The sequence below is a fragment of the Pagrus pagrus genome (assembly GCF_965226575.1).
Source record: "Pagrus pagrus genome assembly, chromosome: 8".
Classification (NCBI taxonomy): domain Eukaryota; kingdom Metazoa; phylum Chordata; class Actinopteri; order Spariformes; family Sparidae; genus Pagrus; species Pagrus pagrus.
Window position 1 is genome coordinate 8990739 of NC_140192.1, and position 22831 is coordinate 9013569.

Consider the following 22831-nt stretch of genomic DNA (forward strand, 5'->3'; position numbering starts at 1 on the left):
ATACGAGAGGAATATAATTGAGATCAGGAGACGGGAAAAATGTTCCCTGAATGAAGTGTATCATCTGAAGTAAAAGACTAGTTTGTGGTCTACAGTGAGAGAGAGTTCTCCCCGAAGGAGCTTATTATCCACATATAGACACATCACTTTCCTTCAGAATGACATGGAAGATTGGGTAGATCTCACACACGCACACACACGCACACACACACGAAGACTGGTTTTAAAGCAGACAAACTACTGAGAGAGTTTCCACCATGTTTGACCACCCTGCTAATCTAAGATGATGAAGTGTCGGTGGCTCTGCTGTGGGAAACACATGTGCGCGAGTATATGTGTGTATTTCTGGGTGTGTTTTGTGCGGGCTGCATGTGCGTGTGTGAGTTTCTTAATCTGTTTGAATCTTTTGCTGCTTTCCTCACTGTAAATAATTGCTTGCCAAGAGAGGTTGGTTTTGGGGTGTTTTCCTTCTTTCTTTTTTGTCGGTTTAGTGACAGGGTTTAAACGGACCTCAAAGTGCTTCCGCTGGAATGTTGGATCCAGAGTTTTATTGCATCTACGGGAATGGCTGTCTGGATGGATGACCTTAAATACAACCTCTGGTGCTAGGGATCAACAGGTACTTTCCTGCTGTGTCACCAGCCACAGAAGATTTGTGTGCAGAGAAGGATCTGTTCTTGACCCAACAATTCAAGTATTTTAAAGTGGCTCAGAGTTCGTTACGGCTCGGGTCAGCGTGAACTCACACCATTATTGCAAAAAAAGAAAGAAATTCAAGATGCTTTGAAGACTAACTGGGTTACTGTTGCCAGCAGAGATCTCAGTCATTTCAATTTTAGTTTTGTATTCGGTGCATACTGAGACACAGTTATGAGAACATTTTCATCTTAACAAATAGAATAGGAGTTCTCAAAATGAAGTCTGGGGGCCATTTTGTGTGGCCCTTGAACATGACATGAAACACATGCATTATATTTCAACACTTTCACTTTCACTTCCCAACACTAGACTACTGCGTCAAACCGCAACCGCAAGTTAGGAATGACAACTGTAGAAAGCTTGCTGCCGTCATCAATGCTAGGGCTGTATTTCTTTGGATGATTCAGCAGTTTAAGGTGGAAGCGAGATGTAATGCCACCACAGAAAAAGGTGCAGGCAGAGGAAGTCTCACACATATACACGTATCAACTCGTACTTCGTCGGACCTCGGGGGACTAATTGAACGATCTGCTTTACCTGCAAACAGGTGAATTTAGTGTTCAGGTAATTTAATGTTAAATGGCATTATGAAACCAGTCAAAATATGACTACAAATTCATGGATTTCACTGTGCAGCCCTCAATCATTTACCCTATTTCGACCAAGGTGGTTCAGGTGCCGGTTTGGAGGAAGTGACTACTCTGGTTCCAGAGAGGCACCAACACTTTGCTGGTCTAGAACAAAGAACCGCTTCCGTCAGGGTCTGAGGGCAGGATTATTGTGACCAAGGACCAACTGGACACCATTTTTAAAAAACAGAGCTAGTGTAGCGTGTTCTGATTTATCCATGGGAGAAAAAACTAAAGATTTTCACTATGGACGCCAAATCAAAGCGACAGTGGTCTGAGGACCAGTCATGTTTGGATGCCAGTGTAGGCATGCAAAGCCAGGAAGAGTTGACCAGACTCCGCCAGACTATAATGCATTTCTTAATCATCTATGGAAATAGCCTGCTGTTGATCAATGGAGGTAAGAGTTGTACCTTTTTATTCTTTGTAGCCGGTGGTTTATTCCTGTGGATGGTGATTTACTCATGGTAATTTTAGAGATCTGTAGGTTATTTAAACCTGTCTATGAAACTGAACTCAGACATCACCTTAACCAGATTATGACCAACAATTGAATTACTCTGCACATATAAACATAACCATGCAGTCACACCCTCCTGAACTGAAATATTCAAGTGGAGCAAGCAAGCTTCTTATGAAATTAAATCCGAGGGGAGGAATATCATTATTTTCATTAAATCAAAAGGCTTATCAAAGCGACATGCTGTAAACATAGCTTTCCCGTTGCCATTTAATCATCTAAAGCGAAGGAAATCTGATTTGTGTTTCAAATCTGATATTTCCAGCTTATTTTCCACACTGTTACGTACAAGTGAGCAGAATTAGTGTGGTGTACTGGTGCAGTTCTTCTCCTGCCGCATCTACATTGGTTATTATAGGCGCTATGAAGGCGTGCACTCTTCAACAGAATAGATTTTGATCTCACTCCCTGAATCCAAACGCAGCCTGTTTTCACTTTTGTTTGACTTGTGTTTTGGGACGAGGACATTGGAGGGGGTTGATGCTCACCTGCATTTTTTGGTATCAGATGATTAAGCTCTTATTTATTTGTTTACCACTCAAATCTTAATAACCTAGCATATTAACCAAGCAGCACAAAGACTAGAGTTTTTACCAAGGCACATTCCAACAAATGGAATTTTTATTACAGCTGAAACCACATACAAAAGTGTTTCAACAGTTTAAATTGACTGGATTTGATATGCTGCTGTCTTGGCCAGGACTCCCTTGTAAAAGAGATTCTGAATCTCCATGGAAAAAATCTTGGTAAAATAAAAAAAATACAAATAAAAACTAATTGTTTACTGTGGAGAAATAAGAAAACTGGTTTAAGAGTTGCCTGTGGAATGTAGATGTTACATTTCAGCACCAAGGTGGCTAAACGGTTAGCGCCGTGGCCTCACAGCAAGAATGTCCTGTGTCCAAATCGCAGAGTGCAGTTTGCACGTACACCCTGTCTTCACATGGATTTCTTCCAGGTGCTGGACTGACAATCTGTTCACGATATTTCCCAGCCTTTAGCTCTATGCATGCTGGATCCGCTCCATGCCACCTGTGAACCTCAATAAGCGGGTGTAGAAAATGGATGAATGAACGATTAGTTTCTCTGCACTCCCCTGACGAAAAAAGCTCCTGGAGAGAATACAGTCTGAAAATGTATTGTTTGCTTTTTTTACTATTCTTAAAAGACATCCCATTTTGTCTTTAAGTGTCTCTGGTCTGTTCGGTTTAGTGGGGCCATCAGTCTTCATCAGGAGAAGCTCTCCACTTGTTTCATTGGAAATGCTGCATACCTAATGGGCATTATTTGAAGACTAAGGGGTTACATTGCTCTAAGTGGCTGAGATAGAAATAAATGAACTGAAAACACCATTATCTGGAGGAAGAGATTAAAATGCTTATAGGCTGTTAGGCCCAAATAAAGCAGGAAAAAACACTTTATGTGACTTTATTTCTTTCTGTATGCATTTAGTAATGGTGCACATAAACTGATTATTTTCTCTGTAATCCTTACAGGATTAGAGCTCTTTTAAGACTTGACTGTTTGTGATTATACCCCACGCAGTCAGCTCTGCCTGGCTCAGCCCAGAACATGTGTTTAAACACTTCATTGAGAGTTTCCATGGTCGCCCTGGCTTCCAAGATGAGCTGCGATTCTGGCTTTTTTTTTTTTTAATGTCCCCCAATAAAAATTCACAGTAGTCCATTTATCTCACATGCTGGTGTGTGTGATGTGTGATGTGTGCCACAGCGATGTGGTGAAATACAGGGAGGTATGTCTTTCCATTCGTCAGGCTTTGACACAATACTTTCAATCCTTCCCAGGTGAACCCAGTCAAAGTCTATGCTCGGGGGAAAGACTTGTACACCCTTTTGTAAGGGACCACACACAACATTCCCTCTGTCTCCATTTAGTTTTTTACTATCTTCTTGTGCCCACACTCCCTGAATCACCATATTCATGTTCATCGATTTGGCAATATTAACAAGACGTCTGTAATAGAAAAAAATCTAAGCCATCTAATAAAACCAGTCTAGTGATGTAAGTCTGATCAATACTGTCGAGACAGTGGGATCACAGACAGCCCTAAAACTAAACAGCTTTAATGGCGTTTGGGGAGAAATAACATCTAAGGGCACTTTGCCTTTGACATATGGGTATTATTCATGGCTATTACACAGTGTCGTCAAATCATCTTTTGAATACACTTGTAGACACATGAGAAATGAGAGCATGGAGCCTTTTCTGCTGTGCTTCAGTAGATCAGAAAGCTTTATATTCGCCATATGGATTCTCACTTACAGTCAAAGGAACAAGAAGTTAGCTTTCTGTTGTGCAATTAAAGTGACACTTAATGTATATTTGTTCTTTGTCACATCTGAGATAAATAACGGGGTAAATGAGTGTGGCCAAACGGGGGGGGGGGGGTGAAATAAGGCAAAATCAATAAGACTATTATGATTCAGGGAATGAGTGTTATTTAGAGGAAGAAATGAATATAAGTCATCTACCCTCAGGGACCAACGCCAGATGAAATCATTGAGAGCCCGTTGACGCCAAGTGATATAAAAGCAGGACAAATAGCATGAACTGCCAAAGTTCATTTGTGCAGTGTATTTCTTTTTACATTATGCAAGCAAAGGAGTGGACTTGACAACATGCAACTCAGTATTCAAATCTTTACTTTTTTTTAATTTCGCCAATTTATCATTCTTATCCTGGCGCCTGCTGTAGCAGTGAGATAACCTCACTCTGCAGCCTGGTCAAGTTGACCACATGATGCTCAGTCCCTCACACAATCCCCGCTACACCTATTTCAGCAGAACAGCTCATACAATGACAATAAGCTTGTTCAATTTCCCCGAACACGGAGGGTCATTCTGACTCAATTTAACTACAGTGCTACGCGGTGGCCATCTGAGGGGGCAGAAACACAGCTGAGTGGTTGTGGGATTGTTTGCTATCTGTTTGCGTGGTACAAATGAATGTGTAAAACAGGCCTTGACATTGATGCGATGATTTTGATTACCACTCTTTTCGTATATTACTATGTGATTCAGTGTAGGCCAGAGAATGATGTTTATAAAAAAAAAACGATTTTGACAAAAATGATGCGCAGTAGTCCTGCACAGCTGTTTGTCCGATCATATGAATTTTATGACGACTGCCGTAGGGCAGAAGGGACAGAGAGGAAAATTGCTGCTCACTTGTAGCATGAGCTCAATTTCTACCAGGTCATTCACTGTTCAGTCCTTCACTTATACACGAGATTATAGAAGCTGCCGGAATTTGCTTCATCTCACCGATTTGTAGCACTTTTCTTTTACAGGTCTGTCATTTCCATCGACTGTTTAAAATTTAGAAGGATCCAGTGTGAATCCCTTAAATCTGCATTCTTTCTAATCTTCCCAGACCAGAAGGGGGTGAATCCAATGGTTTAAACAAGAAGTCTAATTGTATGTAAGCTTATGAGAAAATTCGCCATCATTCTCACATTGTTACCTTAGCACAAGACAGTTTCCTAATGAGTTTTTGGTCTTAAATGCTAGTTTCAATTCTTTAATACAGCCTATGTTTAGTTTGTAAATGATGGTCTATTAAGCGTAAATAGATGATAAAGCAGGGTATGCTCAGGGCGTAGCGAGCTTGTGATCGACATGTCCCTACTACGGCATGTCCTGGTGTTTCTCAGTCATGTCAGGCTCTGAAAAAACCCCAAGATGCTGACAGCTGTAGTGCCAAACTCGAGGCTTCAAAACAGCACTCCACAAATCAGGGGGTGACTTAACAGAGGCTTAACACTTAGTCATTTCTGAAGAATTTTCCTGGAAAGCATTATGTGATTTGGCGCTAATTATGTGTAAAAATGGAGTCAGTGTTTAATTGGTACACTTCCAATTAATTAATTCCATATAATTGCCAGTGTAACCAAGAGAGACTCGTAGTGGGTGCACAGCAGGTCAGCTGAAAAATAAAGTTCCCACTGTTAAATCGATAATGAATGCGCTTAAAAGGAGCAGTTATTCTTCTTAAGATCAACATGTGTTCATAATCTCACACAACTCAATTCTAACTGGATCACAACTGTCAGGATTTCCCATACAATTGGTGTCAAATTACATAGATTAGAAAGCAAGTAAATAATTAGAAAATGAAAGTATTGCCCACAGCTTTACACTGATCCACGCTGGTCCTAAGGACACTATAATTACGGATAATTACAACTGTACACACTGTTGCTACCTACTTGTTTAATTTGCATAATGTTTTAATCTTTCATTATTTTGTCCTTTTTTATAAATAACACAGGAAGAAATCATTAATACATGCTCTGTATTGAAAACACAATTTGCATGTTTACTGTCGGAGTCCTTTTCACAAAATGTTTACATGATAAAGGAGGATGAAAATGTTGTTGTCTACCAAGTTTGTGAGTATCCGGGCAGTGTCTTTGGGGATTTCTCTTAGAAATATCACATCTCTGTTCTCCGCATACTATACTACACCCTCAGATCCTGGCATGGGTTTGTGGTTTTAGCCTCACATTACCACAGTTCACTGTGCTTTTATCTGGAATTAGTAACTAAGCCTACCTAAGAGGTGCCCACCCGCCTGCTTAAAGCACATCACACTGTACACCTTTGCTCTGTCACCATCCACCTACCCACCAAACCCACAACCATCCCAACACATTCTCAATCACTCACTCAACAGCTTAAGCACAAACAGGCTTTAAGTACACAACTGACACACACACACAAGTGTACACACGCACTTCACTCAACAGCTACATTCCAGGTGGGTGACCTAATTTAATTTTCTGCATCTAGTGGTTTGGGTCTCCTTTGTCCTTGACCCCGCTGCTGGCGGTCACCACCCCCCTGACAGGGGGCCTGCCTGCCTGGCATATTTATAACCAGGCTGGAGAGGGACAACAGCACTCACTCAAAGTGCTAAAAAAAACACAGACCACGAATCTGGGCATGTGCCAGTCATTGTTCCATTTTTAATAATTACGCCAAATCAACACATACATGCAAAGATAGCCACTCTATGATGGGCTAATGGAGGAGGAGAGCAGCGGGTTAAACAGAATAAAATGCGGCAGCTGAAAAGAGAGTTTTGTTTTGTGACACATCAACCCTTCATGATTTTAGTCACATGAGTCATACCCTCACAAGTGTCATTACATGAACAGCAAATGCACCTCTAAAAGCAGAATATGCAAACACAATGCATCCTGTCAGTGTCACTTTCATTGTTTTCGCACTGCAAACCAGGTCAGTCCAAGTTGTACAGGTTTAGGCACTCTTGTTGATGCGATCGCATTACACCAACACTGTGAAACGCCGACATGACTAATCCTCCTACACCCCATCCCAAACTTTTGTATCTGACCATAAGGTTATAGTCATGACAGGTACTGAAGTGCACAGCATTAGCTCACACAGTGTATGCAAAATCCCTGTCATATCTGCTGCCCACACACCAAGCTGGGCCTACTGCACCTGTCAGATAACATCTGTTCATCTGTCCTCTGTCTTTCTGTGCTCTTGCTCTGTCTTTTTTTTCCCTCTCAGCCGCTCTCCTTTAAGTATATCTGGATTTAATTTCCATCACTTGAACTGGAGAAAAGTCTATAACTTTCACACCGTTTTATATGCCTTCATACAAAACGCAATTCAGGCTATTAAAATATTTGCGATACACATCATGTTTGCTTTTCCCTGTTCGCACGCCACTCTACACGAGTAGGGCTTTCGGTAAACTAAATAATGCAGTGTGATGTGATATGATAATTGCTCTGTTTCAACAACCTGCGTAGATGCTTGCGAATGCGTCCAGACGTAAAATGCTGATAATTAAATCCCCACAACAGCAGGACAGGACGCCATCAAAACAACAGTTGGTTTGCAAGATTTTAAGCTGAAATGGCTCCCTAAGTCGTGTCGTGCAGCGTAAAGAGCAACATAATGGCTCCTCCAAGGGACCATTTTAGAGATACTTAAAGACTTTTAACTTTGTAAAGTCTCAGTGGTACCAGAAGGATGCTAAAGCCTGGCCAGTTGCCTTTGGTTTCATCAGCCTTACCTTAGCCAGTGAAGAAAGAGATTTTCAACACTTGGGCAGAAATATTGAAATGAAAAGAAAAACTATTGCACTATTCCATGTGTGCTTGATCTATCTTGCACAACATTCAAACAGCAGAGCCAGATATAACAAATCCATTCAGTAAGGGGGAAAAATTCAGCTTTCTGAACTTTTTATACTTTTATGCTTTTACAAGTCTCCCCCATGGATATGCTGTGATAACAACCCCCACTGCTGCTGAAAGGCTCTGCATCGCTTCAGTATTTGTACCGATGCGACGTCACGCGTGCCACATGTATGTATCCCACGTATGCCTGCGCCTAAAGCACGGTGACATAGTGTGACAGCACATCAGTCGGAGCCGCTCACGTACTTTGCCTCGGCCGTTAATGTACAGACAGGCATTGAAGGCCGTCTTTGAATATTGACCTTGCGACCCCTGACATTTAGGATTGACCCTCAGGGGGTAATACAGGAGCCAGACTAAAAAGTCAGGGGTCGGCAAAGGCGCCAGTCATGTAAGGATCTGACTTCAATGAAGACCTGAATGTGTGAGTGCCTACAAAGCCAAGAAAGGCTTTTTAATATGTTTGTTTGTCTTTATTATATCTAACTGACGCTGTGTAATTCCAAAGATGAACTACCCTTTTAAACCTGCACCTTTTGTTAGTTTGTTAGTTTTAGCATAGATACAAAAATGAGAGGCTAAAATGAGAGTATATCACCAGAAATCCATTGTGTGTGTGTGTGTGTGTGTGTGTGTGTGTGTGTGTGTGTGTGTGTGTCAAGAGAATATCCACATGCTCGCGTGTGTGTAGGTGAAAATGCGGGCGAGAGGACAGCAGGGAGGAACAGGGAGAGGCGGAAGTTAGAAGGGTCATTTGCATGATCTTTGGAAATATTGCAGTAGCCTCGGGCTTTTACTAAGAATACTGAGCTCAGAGACAACTGAGTTGTTTCCCATATTGTGTTCACTCTGCCAGGCCGAGATAAATAAATGCACTTCCATGGTGCATTAAAACCGCCATATAAGGCAGGACTCTCACAATTAGCTTCGCCTTTTCCATTAATTAATGTTATTCAGTAACACTTCAGAATAATGACATTTAATAAGATCCACTAGTGAAGAGTCCTAATGCATAATTTGGATGGTATTAGCATAACAGATTCATTTTAATTTTTTATCATAGGGCTACATTCCTGTCTTTGGAGACTAATTGTCAGTTTTACAAATGGTGTATGAGATGATTCTATGAAAAGTAACATTTTAGTATGTTATGTTTAGTATGTTGCTGTATCATGCAGTATTTGTTCATTCGTTAAACATGCATCATGCAGAACAGTTTAATAGTTCTTAGCAGTCTTCAGAAAATTATTCTGTCTGTAAATCATAATTCATTTTAATCACCAGTCTTCTCAGTTCTTACTTATTTAGAGGCACCGTGTGTAAGATTTTCACCAGCCAACAATCTTGTCCTCCGGTCAACACATACGCGCAGGGATGAATTTTTCATCCACGCTTTTGCCAATTTGCTTGTTTTTCCTTGTATGCCGCTCGGTCGAGTTCATTCCCCGTACAAGGGATCGGCTTGTGGTCTTCAGGTCTGGAAAGTGTAATTTTGTGCTCATTAGGTTGGTTGGATTAATGTTCTATTTCACTTGACTACTACACCGTTATTTTTTCTTCCCGTCAATACTCATTAATTATGTACAGGACATTAAAAATGTTTGGCGTCGAGGTGATACTAATGACCCTCAAAATAATAATTTAAGTTAGTCATTTATGTGTTACATTCAGGATGAAAAATGAAAATGGAGCGACAGAGTTTGAATTAAATCAGTGCAAGTAACCTTGTGCACATCATCAGATCTGAAAATATTCCTACCATTTTCTCATTTGCTACAGCGTTGATACAAGCCCAGGTCAGAATCCATACATACATACATACACATGCAAGAAAGGCTTGTGAATGATCGTGATCTTAAACCATTGCTACTTATTGAAATGTTCAGTAAATAAAGGAGAGAAAGGCTGAAAGTTTTCATATAGCTTTTGAAACTTCATTAAGATGAGTTTGTGTGTAATAGACCAAAAAATAAATAAAAACCCCTCCATTTTAATGTGTTTTTTTCTCCATGTCTTGTTACAGACTCAACCTTCAATATTTACACCTGCGTTAATGAAAACCTGGAACACTAAATCTTGCCGTCTGCTAATCTGATCTCAGACATGCCTTCTCATTTGAAACACAATATGATGCTATCGAGAAGCAGGAGTGATCATCCACCTGAAGACACATTTCCCAGTGATGATGGCTGCAAAGAAATTGTGAAACAGTGACGTGAAATATTGTCCAGAGGAGGAAAGTCTTGAATTAAGAATCAGATTAAAGTTATGGCGAGCTTCATGAATAATGCAGCCGACGTTTATTTCCCAGGAAGTCAAACTGTAAAACATAGTCCTCTCGCCAAGAGTCTCCCCGCTTTCAGTACTCTCTGCATTTCATCCATACGAGTAATGATGGATGGCATTTTAAAGTAAACTAATTAAACTTGAAAAAGAAAATGAATTGTGACAATATTTCATCCCATCAACATCATAATGGCACAAGTGTCAGACTATTCCTTGCCATCAAAAAATTAAAAGCATAAATCAAAGGTTATGGTAGGAAAAAAAAGGAGATGTGGTTTGAAAGTTATTGTTTTAGCGGGATGACAAAATCATTAGAATCTAATTTATGACCCCCGGCCAAAGACTTTTTCTATGATCTAGTGTTGGCATGTCAGTGTAATATCCCTGTCATCGCGTTTGCCTCATTCATTCAATGGGCACTGGCAGGAAATACTCTCATTTCAATGGCACACTCACACTGAGTGGAACGAGCTGCTCAGGAGATGACCAAGGCCCTCTCTCTCTCTCCCTTCTGGCAAAGCTGGCAAATTGGTGGGCTCACATTCCACAGCAATACCCCCGAAATATAACTCATCCATTCTGTGAGGGAGGAAGCAGATAGACGTGCAGGATGTAATTCTGACTCTGATATCTGATTTCCGCATAGCAAAGTCATCAGTGGTGATTAAATTCTGCCTCTGTAAAAGTGAACAAAACTCGACTCGGCTGCAGTTTTTGCGGCTCCGAACCCTTAAAGTTTACGTGACGGTGCTTTTTTATGGCAGAATTAAGTGTTATCAGCTTCATTAGTAGGAAACACAACCCTCTGATCAACACTTTAAAAATCCCGTATTATTGCTATTACTGTCCATTGCTGCAGCACCTCTATTCACCACCTGCCTGAACGATCCCTTTTAGAGCCTGTCTCTTTAAGATCCCCCCCCCAAAAAAGCCCAGTCCACTCTGATTGGTCAGCTCTCGCAGGCCTGAGCAGGCACCACCCACCCTGTTTACGCATCAGCTCTGCCAGGGATTTTCCAACCACGACCATGCTGGGGCGTGGTCGAGGGCGTCGACTGTATAGTTGTGACATCACAACCTTGCGGTAGTCCTGATAGGTTGTTTGAAGGCACAGTTTCTGAATACATGCTGTGTGCACTTTTTCTGTCTGTTGAGGGTTTTGATACGCTCGCAGTATTTATATAGCACCTCGACCTGCTTGATAATCAAAACAGACATGAAAACATCACTTTCTACAATATGGGACCTTTTTTAAGTAGATGTTATTGAAAAATCTAATATTACAGCGGGCAAAAATTGCGGCATGCAAATGTTATTGCAGCCCTTTGACAGAAGCTTATTTGTTTCATTATAGCCACTTTCCTTCTCTTGATTTGTTTCGAAGCAAACGAGCCTCACACTTTTTCGTGCTCTAACCAGTGTTCTGTTTGTTTCCCAGTGAAACTTTTGGGTCGCACTCATTTTGTCACATTTCCCTGTGAAATTAGCTGTCACTTCAGTTGAGGAAATCTTCGTTTCTGCATGTGTGAATACTTAATGTAACACATCAGACGTGGTGTGAAACGCTGTGTGAAAACCTGCTGTTTTCATAGCTCTTCATAGCATCCGAATGCCTGCGCACAACACTGAAAACAATCCATCCCACACATTTCACAGGCAAATAAAGACCATTGTGGGGATTTTTCTGGTCACAGAATCAGACATACGGGCTTGATACATGAAATGCACAGACACACGACATGTGATCCTCTGTGTAGGTCCTTATCCTCCACCACCACCTCTTCCAATCTCCCTGAAGTTGATATTTTGTAGTGGCGTCACATCTTCCCATAATCCTCCTCTGGATTGGTTGCAGCCCCTCATCTCTCAGCCCTGAAGGTCAACATGTGAGAGGCATCAGTAAAAGAAAATGACCTGCGTGAAACACATTGCAGTAACCTCCACTGGGGCTGATGCTAACCTACCTTGGATTTATAGAAGGACGTGCGGAGAGAGAAGCTTTGGTCATCACAGGCTGATAATTGATTGAAAAACACTCCTTCAAATAAAACATCTTTATAACTCATTGCAGACCACCTTTCTTAAGATCTCTGCAACAAAGGCATTCACCAAGATGTTGCTTTCTGGTATTCGGAGATCAAGGGTCGAGGCGGTTTATTTGCCTGCTTTTTCTTTTGTCACAACCCACTTTCTGCAACTCATACATTCATTCTACACTATCTGTGAGTTTCTGTTTTCTCTGAGATTCTGACTCTGCAAGTACAATGAAAGCAACCAAGACATTTTATTTTGATGGGTATTGATCGAACAAGGAGAGAGGAAAGATGCATTGCTCCCGCTTTGACAGAGACAAGGTGTTACAAATAAATATCTTTTGTGCTTTTCTGATAAATGTGCTGTAAAACAATGTGCTCATGGCTTCGTTTAAAAGATCTTTTATTCTCTCTACCCAGCATTTTCCATTATTCAATTTCACTTCCCTTCTCTGTAATTATTTCTTTTTTTTTTCCCTTCCTGAAGTTCTTCTTGATACGTGTCAACGCTGTCATAAATCACAAAAATCCTGACCTTGAATTCAATTCCAACTTTCTAACCCATCAACACTGTGACATTCCACAGTGTGACTGAGACTCTAAAAATGTATTCAGCTTATCAGTTATTTCTGGCACAAGCAGCCACCCCCCCCTCATAACTCCCTCTCAATAAATATGGGGTTGACTAAGTTGATATGCCTCGCAGGCGTTTTAAATATTCCCCCCCAAAAATATCTATTCATAAAGCGGGGCAACATAATTGGGTGATTTATGACCTTTTCAAACCACTGGAGCGATTAACTGAAGACATCATTCAGAGCTGTCAATCAAACTGATTGTTCACATGGAAACGGAACACCATGCAGCCAATAAGGGAGCCAGCTGACTTGAGAATGATGCCTTCAAGAGCCGTTCACTGAAGTGGCCTCTTCAGTTGTTATTGTGTTGAGATAAAACTTCTTCTGTCGCAGAGCTACGCTTGCAGGAAGGGGAACTGCATCAAAGGCGCAGGTAAAGCTGTGCACATTCATGTTGCCGTCTCAAAGGTGTCATGGTTTTCCTTCCGCCCGCTGCTGGTCACAGACCTTGGCGATGTTCAGAGCTTTAATAGTACATCTGGGAGGCTTCTTCACATAAAGCTATCATTACCTCAGATTTAATGATCAGGCGCAGTGATTTGTCTTTATTGGCCTTCATAGACATGCACACACCTGCATCTCCGGAGCCTTCCTTTGGTAATGACACCAGGAAGAACAACTTGACACTAATTGGCTCATCATGTCAAGCGTGTTCATGCATAAAGCATTTTTCGTCTTCTGATGCTTAAAAAAGTGCCGGTTTTGGAAAAGGATGAGATTGGAGAGGATCGCATCCTGGATGAGACTTCATATCTTTGGCGTCGATGTGTTTTATTCGAGCCTACAAAGCGATGTCTGCTTAATCTTCACTGTGACCCACCACGGTGCTGAAAAAGCCTTTAATACCAAACATACTGGCAACACAACTATCCTCCAAGAATTCTTATTTTAATACTTCGAATTCTCTTTCAACCCCAACTGTTTGTGTGTACCTCCTATTTAAAGAGTAGCCTTAAGATTCTCTTGAGTTAAATTTGACTGATTCTCATAACATCGCTCCAATTGGCTTATCAGGAGGCCTTTTCCCCCCTCCTTTGGTCCTCAGGGCTTGCTTGGCTCTCAGTCTAATTACCAGAGATAATGGAGGGTGAAGCTAAATGGCGCTGATGGGGTCCAGCAGAAGGTTATTAGGTGTCCTCATTAGTGCCCGACTGAAGTGAAAGGAGGGTTAAGGTCTTATTCTGATCCTGATGGATGGTGTTCCTCTCAATCTGTCTTTAGAGCGAAGCTAGGCGGAGGCACGGAGAGGCAGATACATAAAGAGGAGTGGTGTGTATGTGTGTGTGTGCGTGCATGGGGATGACATCCAATTTGGCACATGATGAGACACGATTCTGCTTGAGTGAAGGGAGTATGTCCATTTGCAGTATGTTTTAATGCAGCAAACATTCATAATGCATTGACACATTTGACAACACTTGTTTTTACATGATTTCTGTACATCCCAGTTGTACTTTTCATCCCTCTGCGAGTGAGTCATGGAGGAGGAGGAAAAAAAAAAGAGTAGCACAATGATCAAAGCAATGTATTTCCGTTTTATTGTATTACTCATAGTTGCTCAGACACGTGTATATACAAATACAGATAATTTTTTGTCAAATTTTTTGTCGTTGTTTATATACTGTAAAAGAGCAGGTTGGAAATATTCCCCACTGATGGCAAAGTCGGAGCGAGGTTTAAAGGTGATGGAAAAGGGACAGCAGGTGGTGTGGTGGAGGTTACACAAGCACAAGAAGAAATGGGACAGGACAGGTGCACAAAATGAACAAGTGGCTCATCAGCAAGAGGGGGGAGCTGACGAAGAGAGGCTTTGGCCCTGCACGCACAGAACCTGGATCGATGATAGGCTTTACCCCGCTAACAATCCAGTTCAGGATTTAGGTGGAGGGGGCGCACTAATCCTTGAACTGTGCCCAGGACCAACGTCTACCGTAGGGACAAGTGATTCAGGGTTGTTAAAAAAGGGAGAGAAATTGAAGGGCCCCTGTTGTAGCCTCTTCGACGCCAGCAGCCGTTCCGTGTAAAAGCACAATGGCAGAAAGCGTCTTGTACACAGACGGGGCTGCCAGGGCAGAGGCTGTAGGGCTAAGGCATGGGAAACACTCTTCGTTGCCAAAGAGGGTTGCCGCTTCCCATTCACTGCGGCAACAGCAAATGAGACACGCACACACACAAACTCAAAGGTCTCACACATTTTTTTTTTTCCACACTGAAAAACGTCCTCACACTGATGTATACACTCCCAAACGCCTCCTCTCAGGAGAGTAGGATGAATAGTCAGAAGAGACGGACTGCAACTACATGGGATGAATTCGGTAGATGGGTACAGAAAGAGTCATTCTTAGGAAGAAAAAAAGTTGCTTTTGAACTACAAAATGTCTGACCCTCCCCTCCCCCACTGTAACTTCACAACAATGGTTTGTGTTATGTACATTTGTCATCTGTCACTACACAGCTTAATGACATCACTCAAATGGGGATGCAAAAAACACACAACATGAAAGTGATCCGAAAATCTAACACGACTTAAAGGAAAAAAGAAAAATAAGAGCAAAAGGAAAATCTTTTTCAAACTTTTTTTGATTTTTTTTTTTTTTTGTTTTCTTTTACATGTCATCAAGTTCATGCGCATGCCACATAATGAAACTGGCGAGATCCTTCCATTAAAAAGCAAACAGTCCGCTCGTGGCAGATCTTGGAGCTGACCAGCATGCTTTCAAACACTGAAGGCAAAAAAGTACAAATAAGCCGTCCGTTAAAGTCCCAAGTGTTTCCTTCCAAGGCAGGATCCGTGTGTGAAGAGATGGTGAAGGTTGGTGATTGGTTTGAAAAACATGAAACCGCTGAGCCACTCGTTTTGGCTAAATGTCCAGCCTTCTGTACACTGGTGTACAGCTCCCACAGGTTTCCCCTTCATATTAGCTCAAAGTTTCATTAGGCATTGAGGATCAAAGCACACAATGCGTTGTTCGAGGACAGTACACACTCCGCAAAACCCAGAGATAATACCGTATTCATTTTTTAGAAAAGACATAAGAACCAAATTAATACTTTAATATCAAACACTATTTACATCAAGAAGTTTCCTAATAATAATAGTCATAATCATCATCATCATAACAATAATAATAATTATACAGTTTTAACAATGATGTATCTCATTTTTTTCTTTTGTCCTCCAGAAAGGTACAAAACAGATACTAACCTAACACTACATGTTTTATGGTTGACTACCTCAGGATACACAGTATCCAGTTTATAAGTTGATCCTCATTTCCCAGGTTAAGGTGTGTACAGAATAAACCATGGTAATAATAGCAATAATGACAAATAGTAGTATTGGTAACTATAAGAGAGTACAATTGAAGCTGGTTTCTGATAAAAGTCTAGTGTTAATCTGCTGACAAGCGTCCATTTTGAATCTTAGGCGGTGCTCATTCCCTGTGGTGTTCTCTTGAAAATTAGTACCTCATTAAATGGCCTCGTCTCCTATTACCCCCCATAGCTGAGCTGCTATTCCGCTGTAATAGCATTGTTACCGTAGCGCAAAAAACAAATGGCGAAAGGCAAAAGGCAGTCTTTCTGGGGGGAAAAACTGAGGGGGAAAAAGGCAGCCATAAAAATGAAAATGGCAATAACAAAACAGTGCATGCCTTTTGAGACAGAATGATGCTGAACAATAAGTTTGTCATTGACTCCAGTGGGGTTTTATTCTTTTTCCAGTGGTGTTGCATGGATTTTTAGTTGTTTTTGTCTTGTTTTGTTAGGCACTCTAGTCACACTACCTTTCGGCTACCTCCCGTGTCTTTTTCTATCTGTTCCTGTGTGTGCGTCTCTCCCTTTAATTCTCTCCGTCTCCTTCACTCACCGGTTCTCTCAAACTGCAAGGTCATTGGTGCTTTAAAACCCCCCACGGTGGAAATCTACACCCCCCTCCCGAGACCCCCCAAGCCCTTCCACCATCTATTTTTAATACCAGAAATAACTCCCCGTGCCACAACATGGGGTCCACATGCCTGTCATTTTGAACCTCATTAAAGAGTCACTTAAACCAGTAACACTAGGAGCTGTAGGTGGACATGCAATTGCTCCTGTGCTCCTTATCATTGCTCCATTTCTCTCTTTCTGCCAGTCTCTCCGTACCAATTGGTGCCCTATTTCTCACATTAAAAAACGACTCCGACAGGAAGCGTTAATTTCTCTATCCGTCCATACTTCTCTGGAAGAAAAGACACAAGTCCCTCCGGTTTGAAAAAGAAGACACAATAGCGTTCATTATGCTAACTCACCATGTGCGTCTGTGGGAGATGAAGGAAGCTGAATATCATTATAACACAGTGAATCCATTTGAATGTAAGTGCTAACATAAACCTACAGTAGCTCGACTAAATAGAGCTGCGCAGTGCCTTGAATCAAATGGATAGGATCTCTGTTCACGCAGTGTGTTTTGGACTAATTGGAGCTATGCATCTGTCCCGTAAACGCCGTAAAACTGCTGCAATAAACCAGCTAACTAATATTTGATGAGCGTGAATCAAAGCTGTGATTACGTTTTGAGCGACAAAGAGAAACAGTATGGCACTGTGAATGTAATTGTCTCTCCAAAGACGTCTGTTGTTCAGACGAGACAAAAACACAAAGTCTGCAATGTGAAAGACAACATTTGGAGACACCATTGGTAAAGTAAAATAACTTGGTGTTCTAGAAAATAATAAAGCGCCCCCAATTTAGCCTTGAATCATTTCTTTTTAAGCAATCAGAATGAGAGAAAGAAGCCGTGGATGTAAATGTTTACGGGGGTGTTAATATCGACTAATGCTCAAATGGAACAGAGAGAACAATTGCTCGGTAAACATTGCTCACAATGACTGTGACTGTTGCCGTGAAATTGTGTGATCAACTTTCAAAAGATATCGATTCCTCCATCTTAATAGCAGTCCGCAAAGTGTCTGGAGAGAAAGTTTCAATTTAGTTGTTTTGTGAGTCAGAGTGAACCAAAACGCTCTGAGAGGTGTTTTATTGAGCAGACTGGGGTGCTCTACACAAAGGAGGACAAGGGAAAGTTGACTTGTGGTTCCACGGGTTTTACTCTCACTCACTCAAGCTCTGAGTAGCTTAATCCACCTATGCACACACTTTGTATTCAGGAGAGAATTGGACGCTATCTTTAAACCGGCGGGCTGAGGTGCATGGCATGTACGCATTTCTCAGTGCTGTGGTTTCTAGTCTGACCTCTGCTTGAAACCATTACTCTTCTTCTCCTTCTTCGTCGTTCAGCTTTGAATGCACTTCCCAGTAAAATGGATGCGCAAAAATCTACTTCTTACTACCCGGCAGAACAGAACTTGATCTATATTTTTCCTGAAAGGCTTCTTGAGAGGTCTCGGGGGAACTATTTACTTGTGTATGTACAGTTCTTTCTAAGTCCTAAAATCGTCACTTTCCTACTGTGTAATGCTGCTACTGCTTCCAACTAAAAACCCTACTGCTATTGTCTGTTAGTGTATTTGACTCTCTAAGCATGTGTATATGAATGTATGTGTGTGTGTGTGTTTGTGTGTGTGTGTGTGTGTGTGTGTGTGTGTTTGTGTGTGTGGGTAAACGTCAGTGCTGCAATGACATAAACATGATGTAAAGGGATGTCACAAAAAAGTCACGGGAAAATAAGAATCACTAAGTGTCAAAAAACGGGATTTGGCATCTTAGTTGAAGGTTTAAGAGGGGGAAACTGTCTCTCCCACTTCCAACATCAACTTTTTTTTACTCACAGACGGAGAAAGACCACTTAAATATATTTCTGAAAAAAATAGAGGGTTCCTTGAGAAGCCTGCTCTGATGCCCAATCAAGCAAACACGCTCCAACCCCAAATCCCGCCCCTCTCCCCCCCCTTTTCCCTGCAGCCTCGGGCAGATTCAGGCCACGCTAGGTGTAAATGCCCTCCGGGACAGAGGGAGGCGCTATAAAGTGAAGAGTGCTGGTAGGCAGACCAGCAACAAGGCCAGGAGCGGGCTTGTTTTCTGCAGGTGCGGCGCAGCATTTGTTTCGTCACTTCGGGAAGGCTCAGCCGGTTCATGGCTGGTATCGTCTGAAGGATGAGAAAGAAGAAACAAGGTGAATTGCTCTTTATGGTACAAACAGCATCAAAGGCAAAAAACAACATCACGCAATTGATGTATTCTCATATGTTTAAGTTGCTACTGTGGTGTACAATGGCCGTGTTCAGATTAATAACCATAGTGGAGAATATTGGGATGTTTGGGCTCATGTTTGATAAGTTGCAATAGTGATTTCTGAGTTGCCATATGAACTTCAGCTGCCATATCATGCTTCAAAGGTCGTCAGAAACATTTTTTATTCATCTCCCAGTTGAGCTGCCTCTTGTGTCTGTCTGGCAGTGGCATCAGTATCTGTGAGCAGCCATGTGCCCGCTGCACCATGGGAAAGTAGCTGAACCATGCACAGCAGAAGGACAGATAGACGCATTACATAACTATATATATGTGTGTGTGTGTGTTTGTGTTTGTGCGGTAGTGGGTGGAGGGACAAGGCAACAGTAGATGACGGATGAATGTTTTAATTTCCTTCCTTTGGAGAGCACAAAGAATCATGCAAGGTGAGAGGCAGCCATTACGCATGCAGGCAGGATAGCATGGTGGGGCAGATAGAAAATCAGACGGGAGGAGAGGCAGGTGGGCATCACAAATGTCTGAGGGTCTGGCCTTGATATGTCTGGTGTAGTGTTTGTGTCTGTATCTTATTTAGATGCCAGTTCATAATAAACTCCGAGCTCCACAGTGAGCTTATAATGCAAAATATCTCTATTTTCATAATATAATAAATCTGTTTTCAAATAAATTTAAAATCCATTACATTCTTTTTTTTTTAACATGACTAATGTCCTATATTTGAGTTTATTATATACATTCTCAGTGGGGCAGTCTTTGTGTTGTTTCAGAGTTTGGGTTGAGCTGATGCTAGGAATGAGACAGCAGCATGTGGGTGATGTGGAGTGTTTCAGTTCAGTGCCTGGGTTAGACTCGTGTATGAAGATATAAAAGTGCTTTACGTTGTGAGCAGAGAAAACAATCAATGCTGCGCTACGGAGCCAAACAGCAGCTCAATGAGGGGGGGAAACAGAACATTAAACTTGGCCAAATGTATTGACGGTGCGCACATGTATGTCCATATATATATACATGTATCATTTAATTGATTTTCATTGCATTTTGATGTGTTATGGCAGAATGATCAACATGCAGCTGGAGGTGACGTTCTGTGTTGAATTGGTGAAAAGGTTTGTGTGATAAGCATGCACATCATGTGTAATATAAACAGACACCTTCAAGAATATGATATATACAGTATATGTGATTAATTATATACACTACATGTGCAGTGTATATAACAGGGCTGTACTGAATATTTTAAAGCTTCGAAGCTTCATTAACGTTGACGTTCGGATTCTAAATCAACATTCGAATGCTGCACAAAAAGGGAGAGTAAGAATCTAACAGCACCATAAAGTACATTTAGTTGTATATAAAAACTGTCTAACATTGTTCTAGTGAATTATTAAAGTCTTCACCAGGCTTGATTTTGGGTGTTATCAAAAATCGCTATATTTCACATCATATGTTACATTTTTTAAAATATCGTATATCGGACAGCTGTTAGGGCATCTTCTGACTTTTATTTTGAAAAGAATATAAAAGATATTTGACGAGGTGGGAATAAGACCGGGCTGGCGGAGGACACTACACGTTAGTTTCTGAGATGAATGCAAGCTTGACAGTTTGGCAATATTTCAGGTTAAAGCGGGAGAACATGGCCTACATGTCGTCTTTGCAGTAAGAAAATAATATCGTCTACTGCGATATTTGGCCCAGGACTAGTCTTTACCAAATATTATCATATTTTATATCTGCATAAGCTCTGCACTCCATCAAGATGTCATCATTTAGCGCTGGCTGTAGAAATATTTCAAAGAAATTGCCAATTTGGTTGAGCTATGTTCGTTAAAGAAAATGGATTTAATAAGAAAAAAGACTAACTTATTTAATCGGGTGAATATTATGGTTAAAGGGAGGATTTTGTTCAATTGTTTTTATTACTTTTAGGGCATTTCCATCATGAAATATGGCAACAAACATTCAGAGTTTCATTTGAACACCTTGACAGAGAACTTCAAATGTGAAAAAAAGACATTCAGTACAGCCCCAGAGCATACACAAATATATATCAACATGCAATATAGAGTATCAATACAATATGCAAGCAACAGTAACATGACAACAACACAAACAGCCTCCAGACAAACGGCATAAAAGGAAAGAGGCACAGACCAAGAGACACATGTACAGATGTATGGAGGTCATACTGAAGACAATCAAAAAAGCAGGAAGCCATACTAACCTCGTGGTTCTAATGTATTGTCTACTCTCTCGTTTACGTCAAAAACGCGGTCATGTACGCCTATAGTTTTCACACAGCTGTCTATAACAGAGAATAGGGAGAATGAGAGATCATTAGAGGTAAATGCCAAATAGGTTAGTGACATTTGAAGCCCCCCTCTCAGCCCTGCAATCAAACATCCCAAGCAACAAAGCCCATGGCAACATTCAGATGAGGTATGAAGTGACCTGGATTTCACTTGACGTGATCATCTGTCATCATCCTCATGTTTAAGAAAAAAAAAAAAAACATTTCCTTAGCAGGTAAAGCAGTTTTGTGATAAATGAAAGTATGTTGGACAGTGGTAATTGAGTAGGAAGTGATGTAACCAGAGAAGTAGACATAAACTGTTTTGATTTTCAATCCAACTGTGTACTTCAACAAGCTTCGTTACAAAGCCTTGCGTTGCATGCAAACACTTACTTGATGGTCGGACGAAAACTTTGAGCTTCAGGCATGTTTTCCTCCCGTTCTCAGCAATGGTGGACGCTGAAAAACAGACACAAGTAAATAGGGTTTTAATATAATGCGACATGTTGTAGCGCATGTGCAGTAAACAACCCAAGAAATAGTTTCCGACTGCATTTCGCCTTCATTTTAAGGTCTTTGCGATTAGATTTTTGAAATAATGAATGCAATCTCTTTTTCCTGTAGATGTCAGTTAGGTAGTTCATGTTGACTCTTAAGTGGATTTTGTAGGGTTAGTCATGGTTCTGGTGACATTATGGCCAGGAAGTATTTACAGATGTGTAAGGAAAAGTGGCGTGCTTAACTCACAGTTTAATTGTAGCATTTTAGATCCTGCAACTGGCAGCAGCTTAGTGAGGATTAAGGCATTTGCGTAATTTGTGCTTTTTGAAAACCACTCAAAAGGGGAAGAAATCGTGCTGTGCTAATACTTCACATGTATACATGCGTGTATTTCCCTGTCCGAAAGCCTTAACGCTCATCAAGACACAAAGTTCGGATGTATGTGCTGCATGTGTGGATGGTTTGCGGTCGCTGTCAGGAAATGGATCCCTTCCTGTCAAGCCCATGGGGTGTGAATCTCTGAGCGTTAGCTACCATAGCGGTTGTATCACATGCCCTAAAAATATCTCATGCGGAGAGCGTGTGTGTCTGTGTGTGAGTGCATGCGTGTGTGTGTGTGGTTGACCACTAATGGTGTTGTGGTGAGGCACCAGGTGCTGTCTCCTGGATGGGGGTCAAACACATGTCAGATGGAGCATGGTGGGTGAATGCAGCGAGCATTCAGAAAATTGTACAGTATAGTTAAAAAATATATGCTGTTGTCTTGTGTCAGGACCTTATATCAAATGGTGAATGTTGCAGGCTTTTCCCCTGCATTGTGATGTATTAATGCTATTTACTATAA

The 22831-nt window shown here is 41.3% G+C and overlaps 1 protein-coding gene across 2 annotated transcripts in view; it reads right to left on the reverse strand.

The window, feature by feature from the left end:
* Window positions 1-16967: 16967 nt before the first annotated feature.
* efna5b (ephrin-A5b) overlaps window positions 16968-22831 on the reverse strand; it is a 96442-nt gene continuing 90578 nt past the window's right edge. Inside the window, exons 3-5 of one of the 2 annotated variants that reach the window (XM_084359686.1) lie at window positions 21880-21945; window positions 21418-21498; window positions 16968-19090 (exon numbers count right to left, since the gene is read on the reverse strand). In XM_084359686.1, coding sequence (XP_084215812.1) covers window positions 18963-19090; window positions 21418-21498; window positions 21880-21945 — 275 coding nt within the window. In that variant the 3' untranslated portion in view covers window positions 16968-18962. The remainder of the gene's footprint in view (window positions 19091-21417; window positions 21499-21879; window positions 21946-22831) is intronic. The other variant, XM_084359687.1, reaches the window with a different exon arrangement.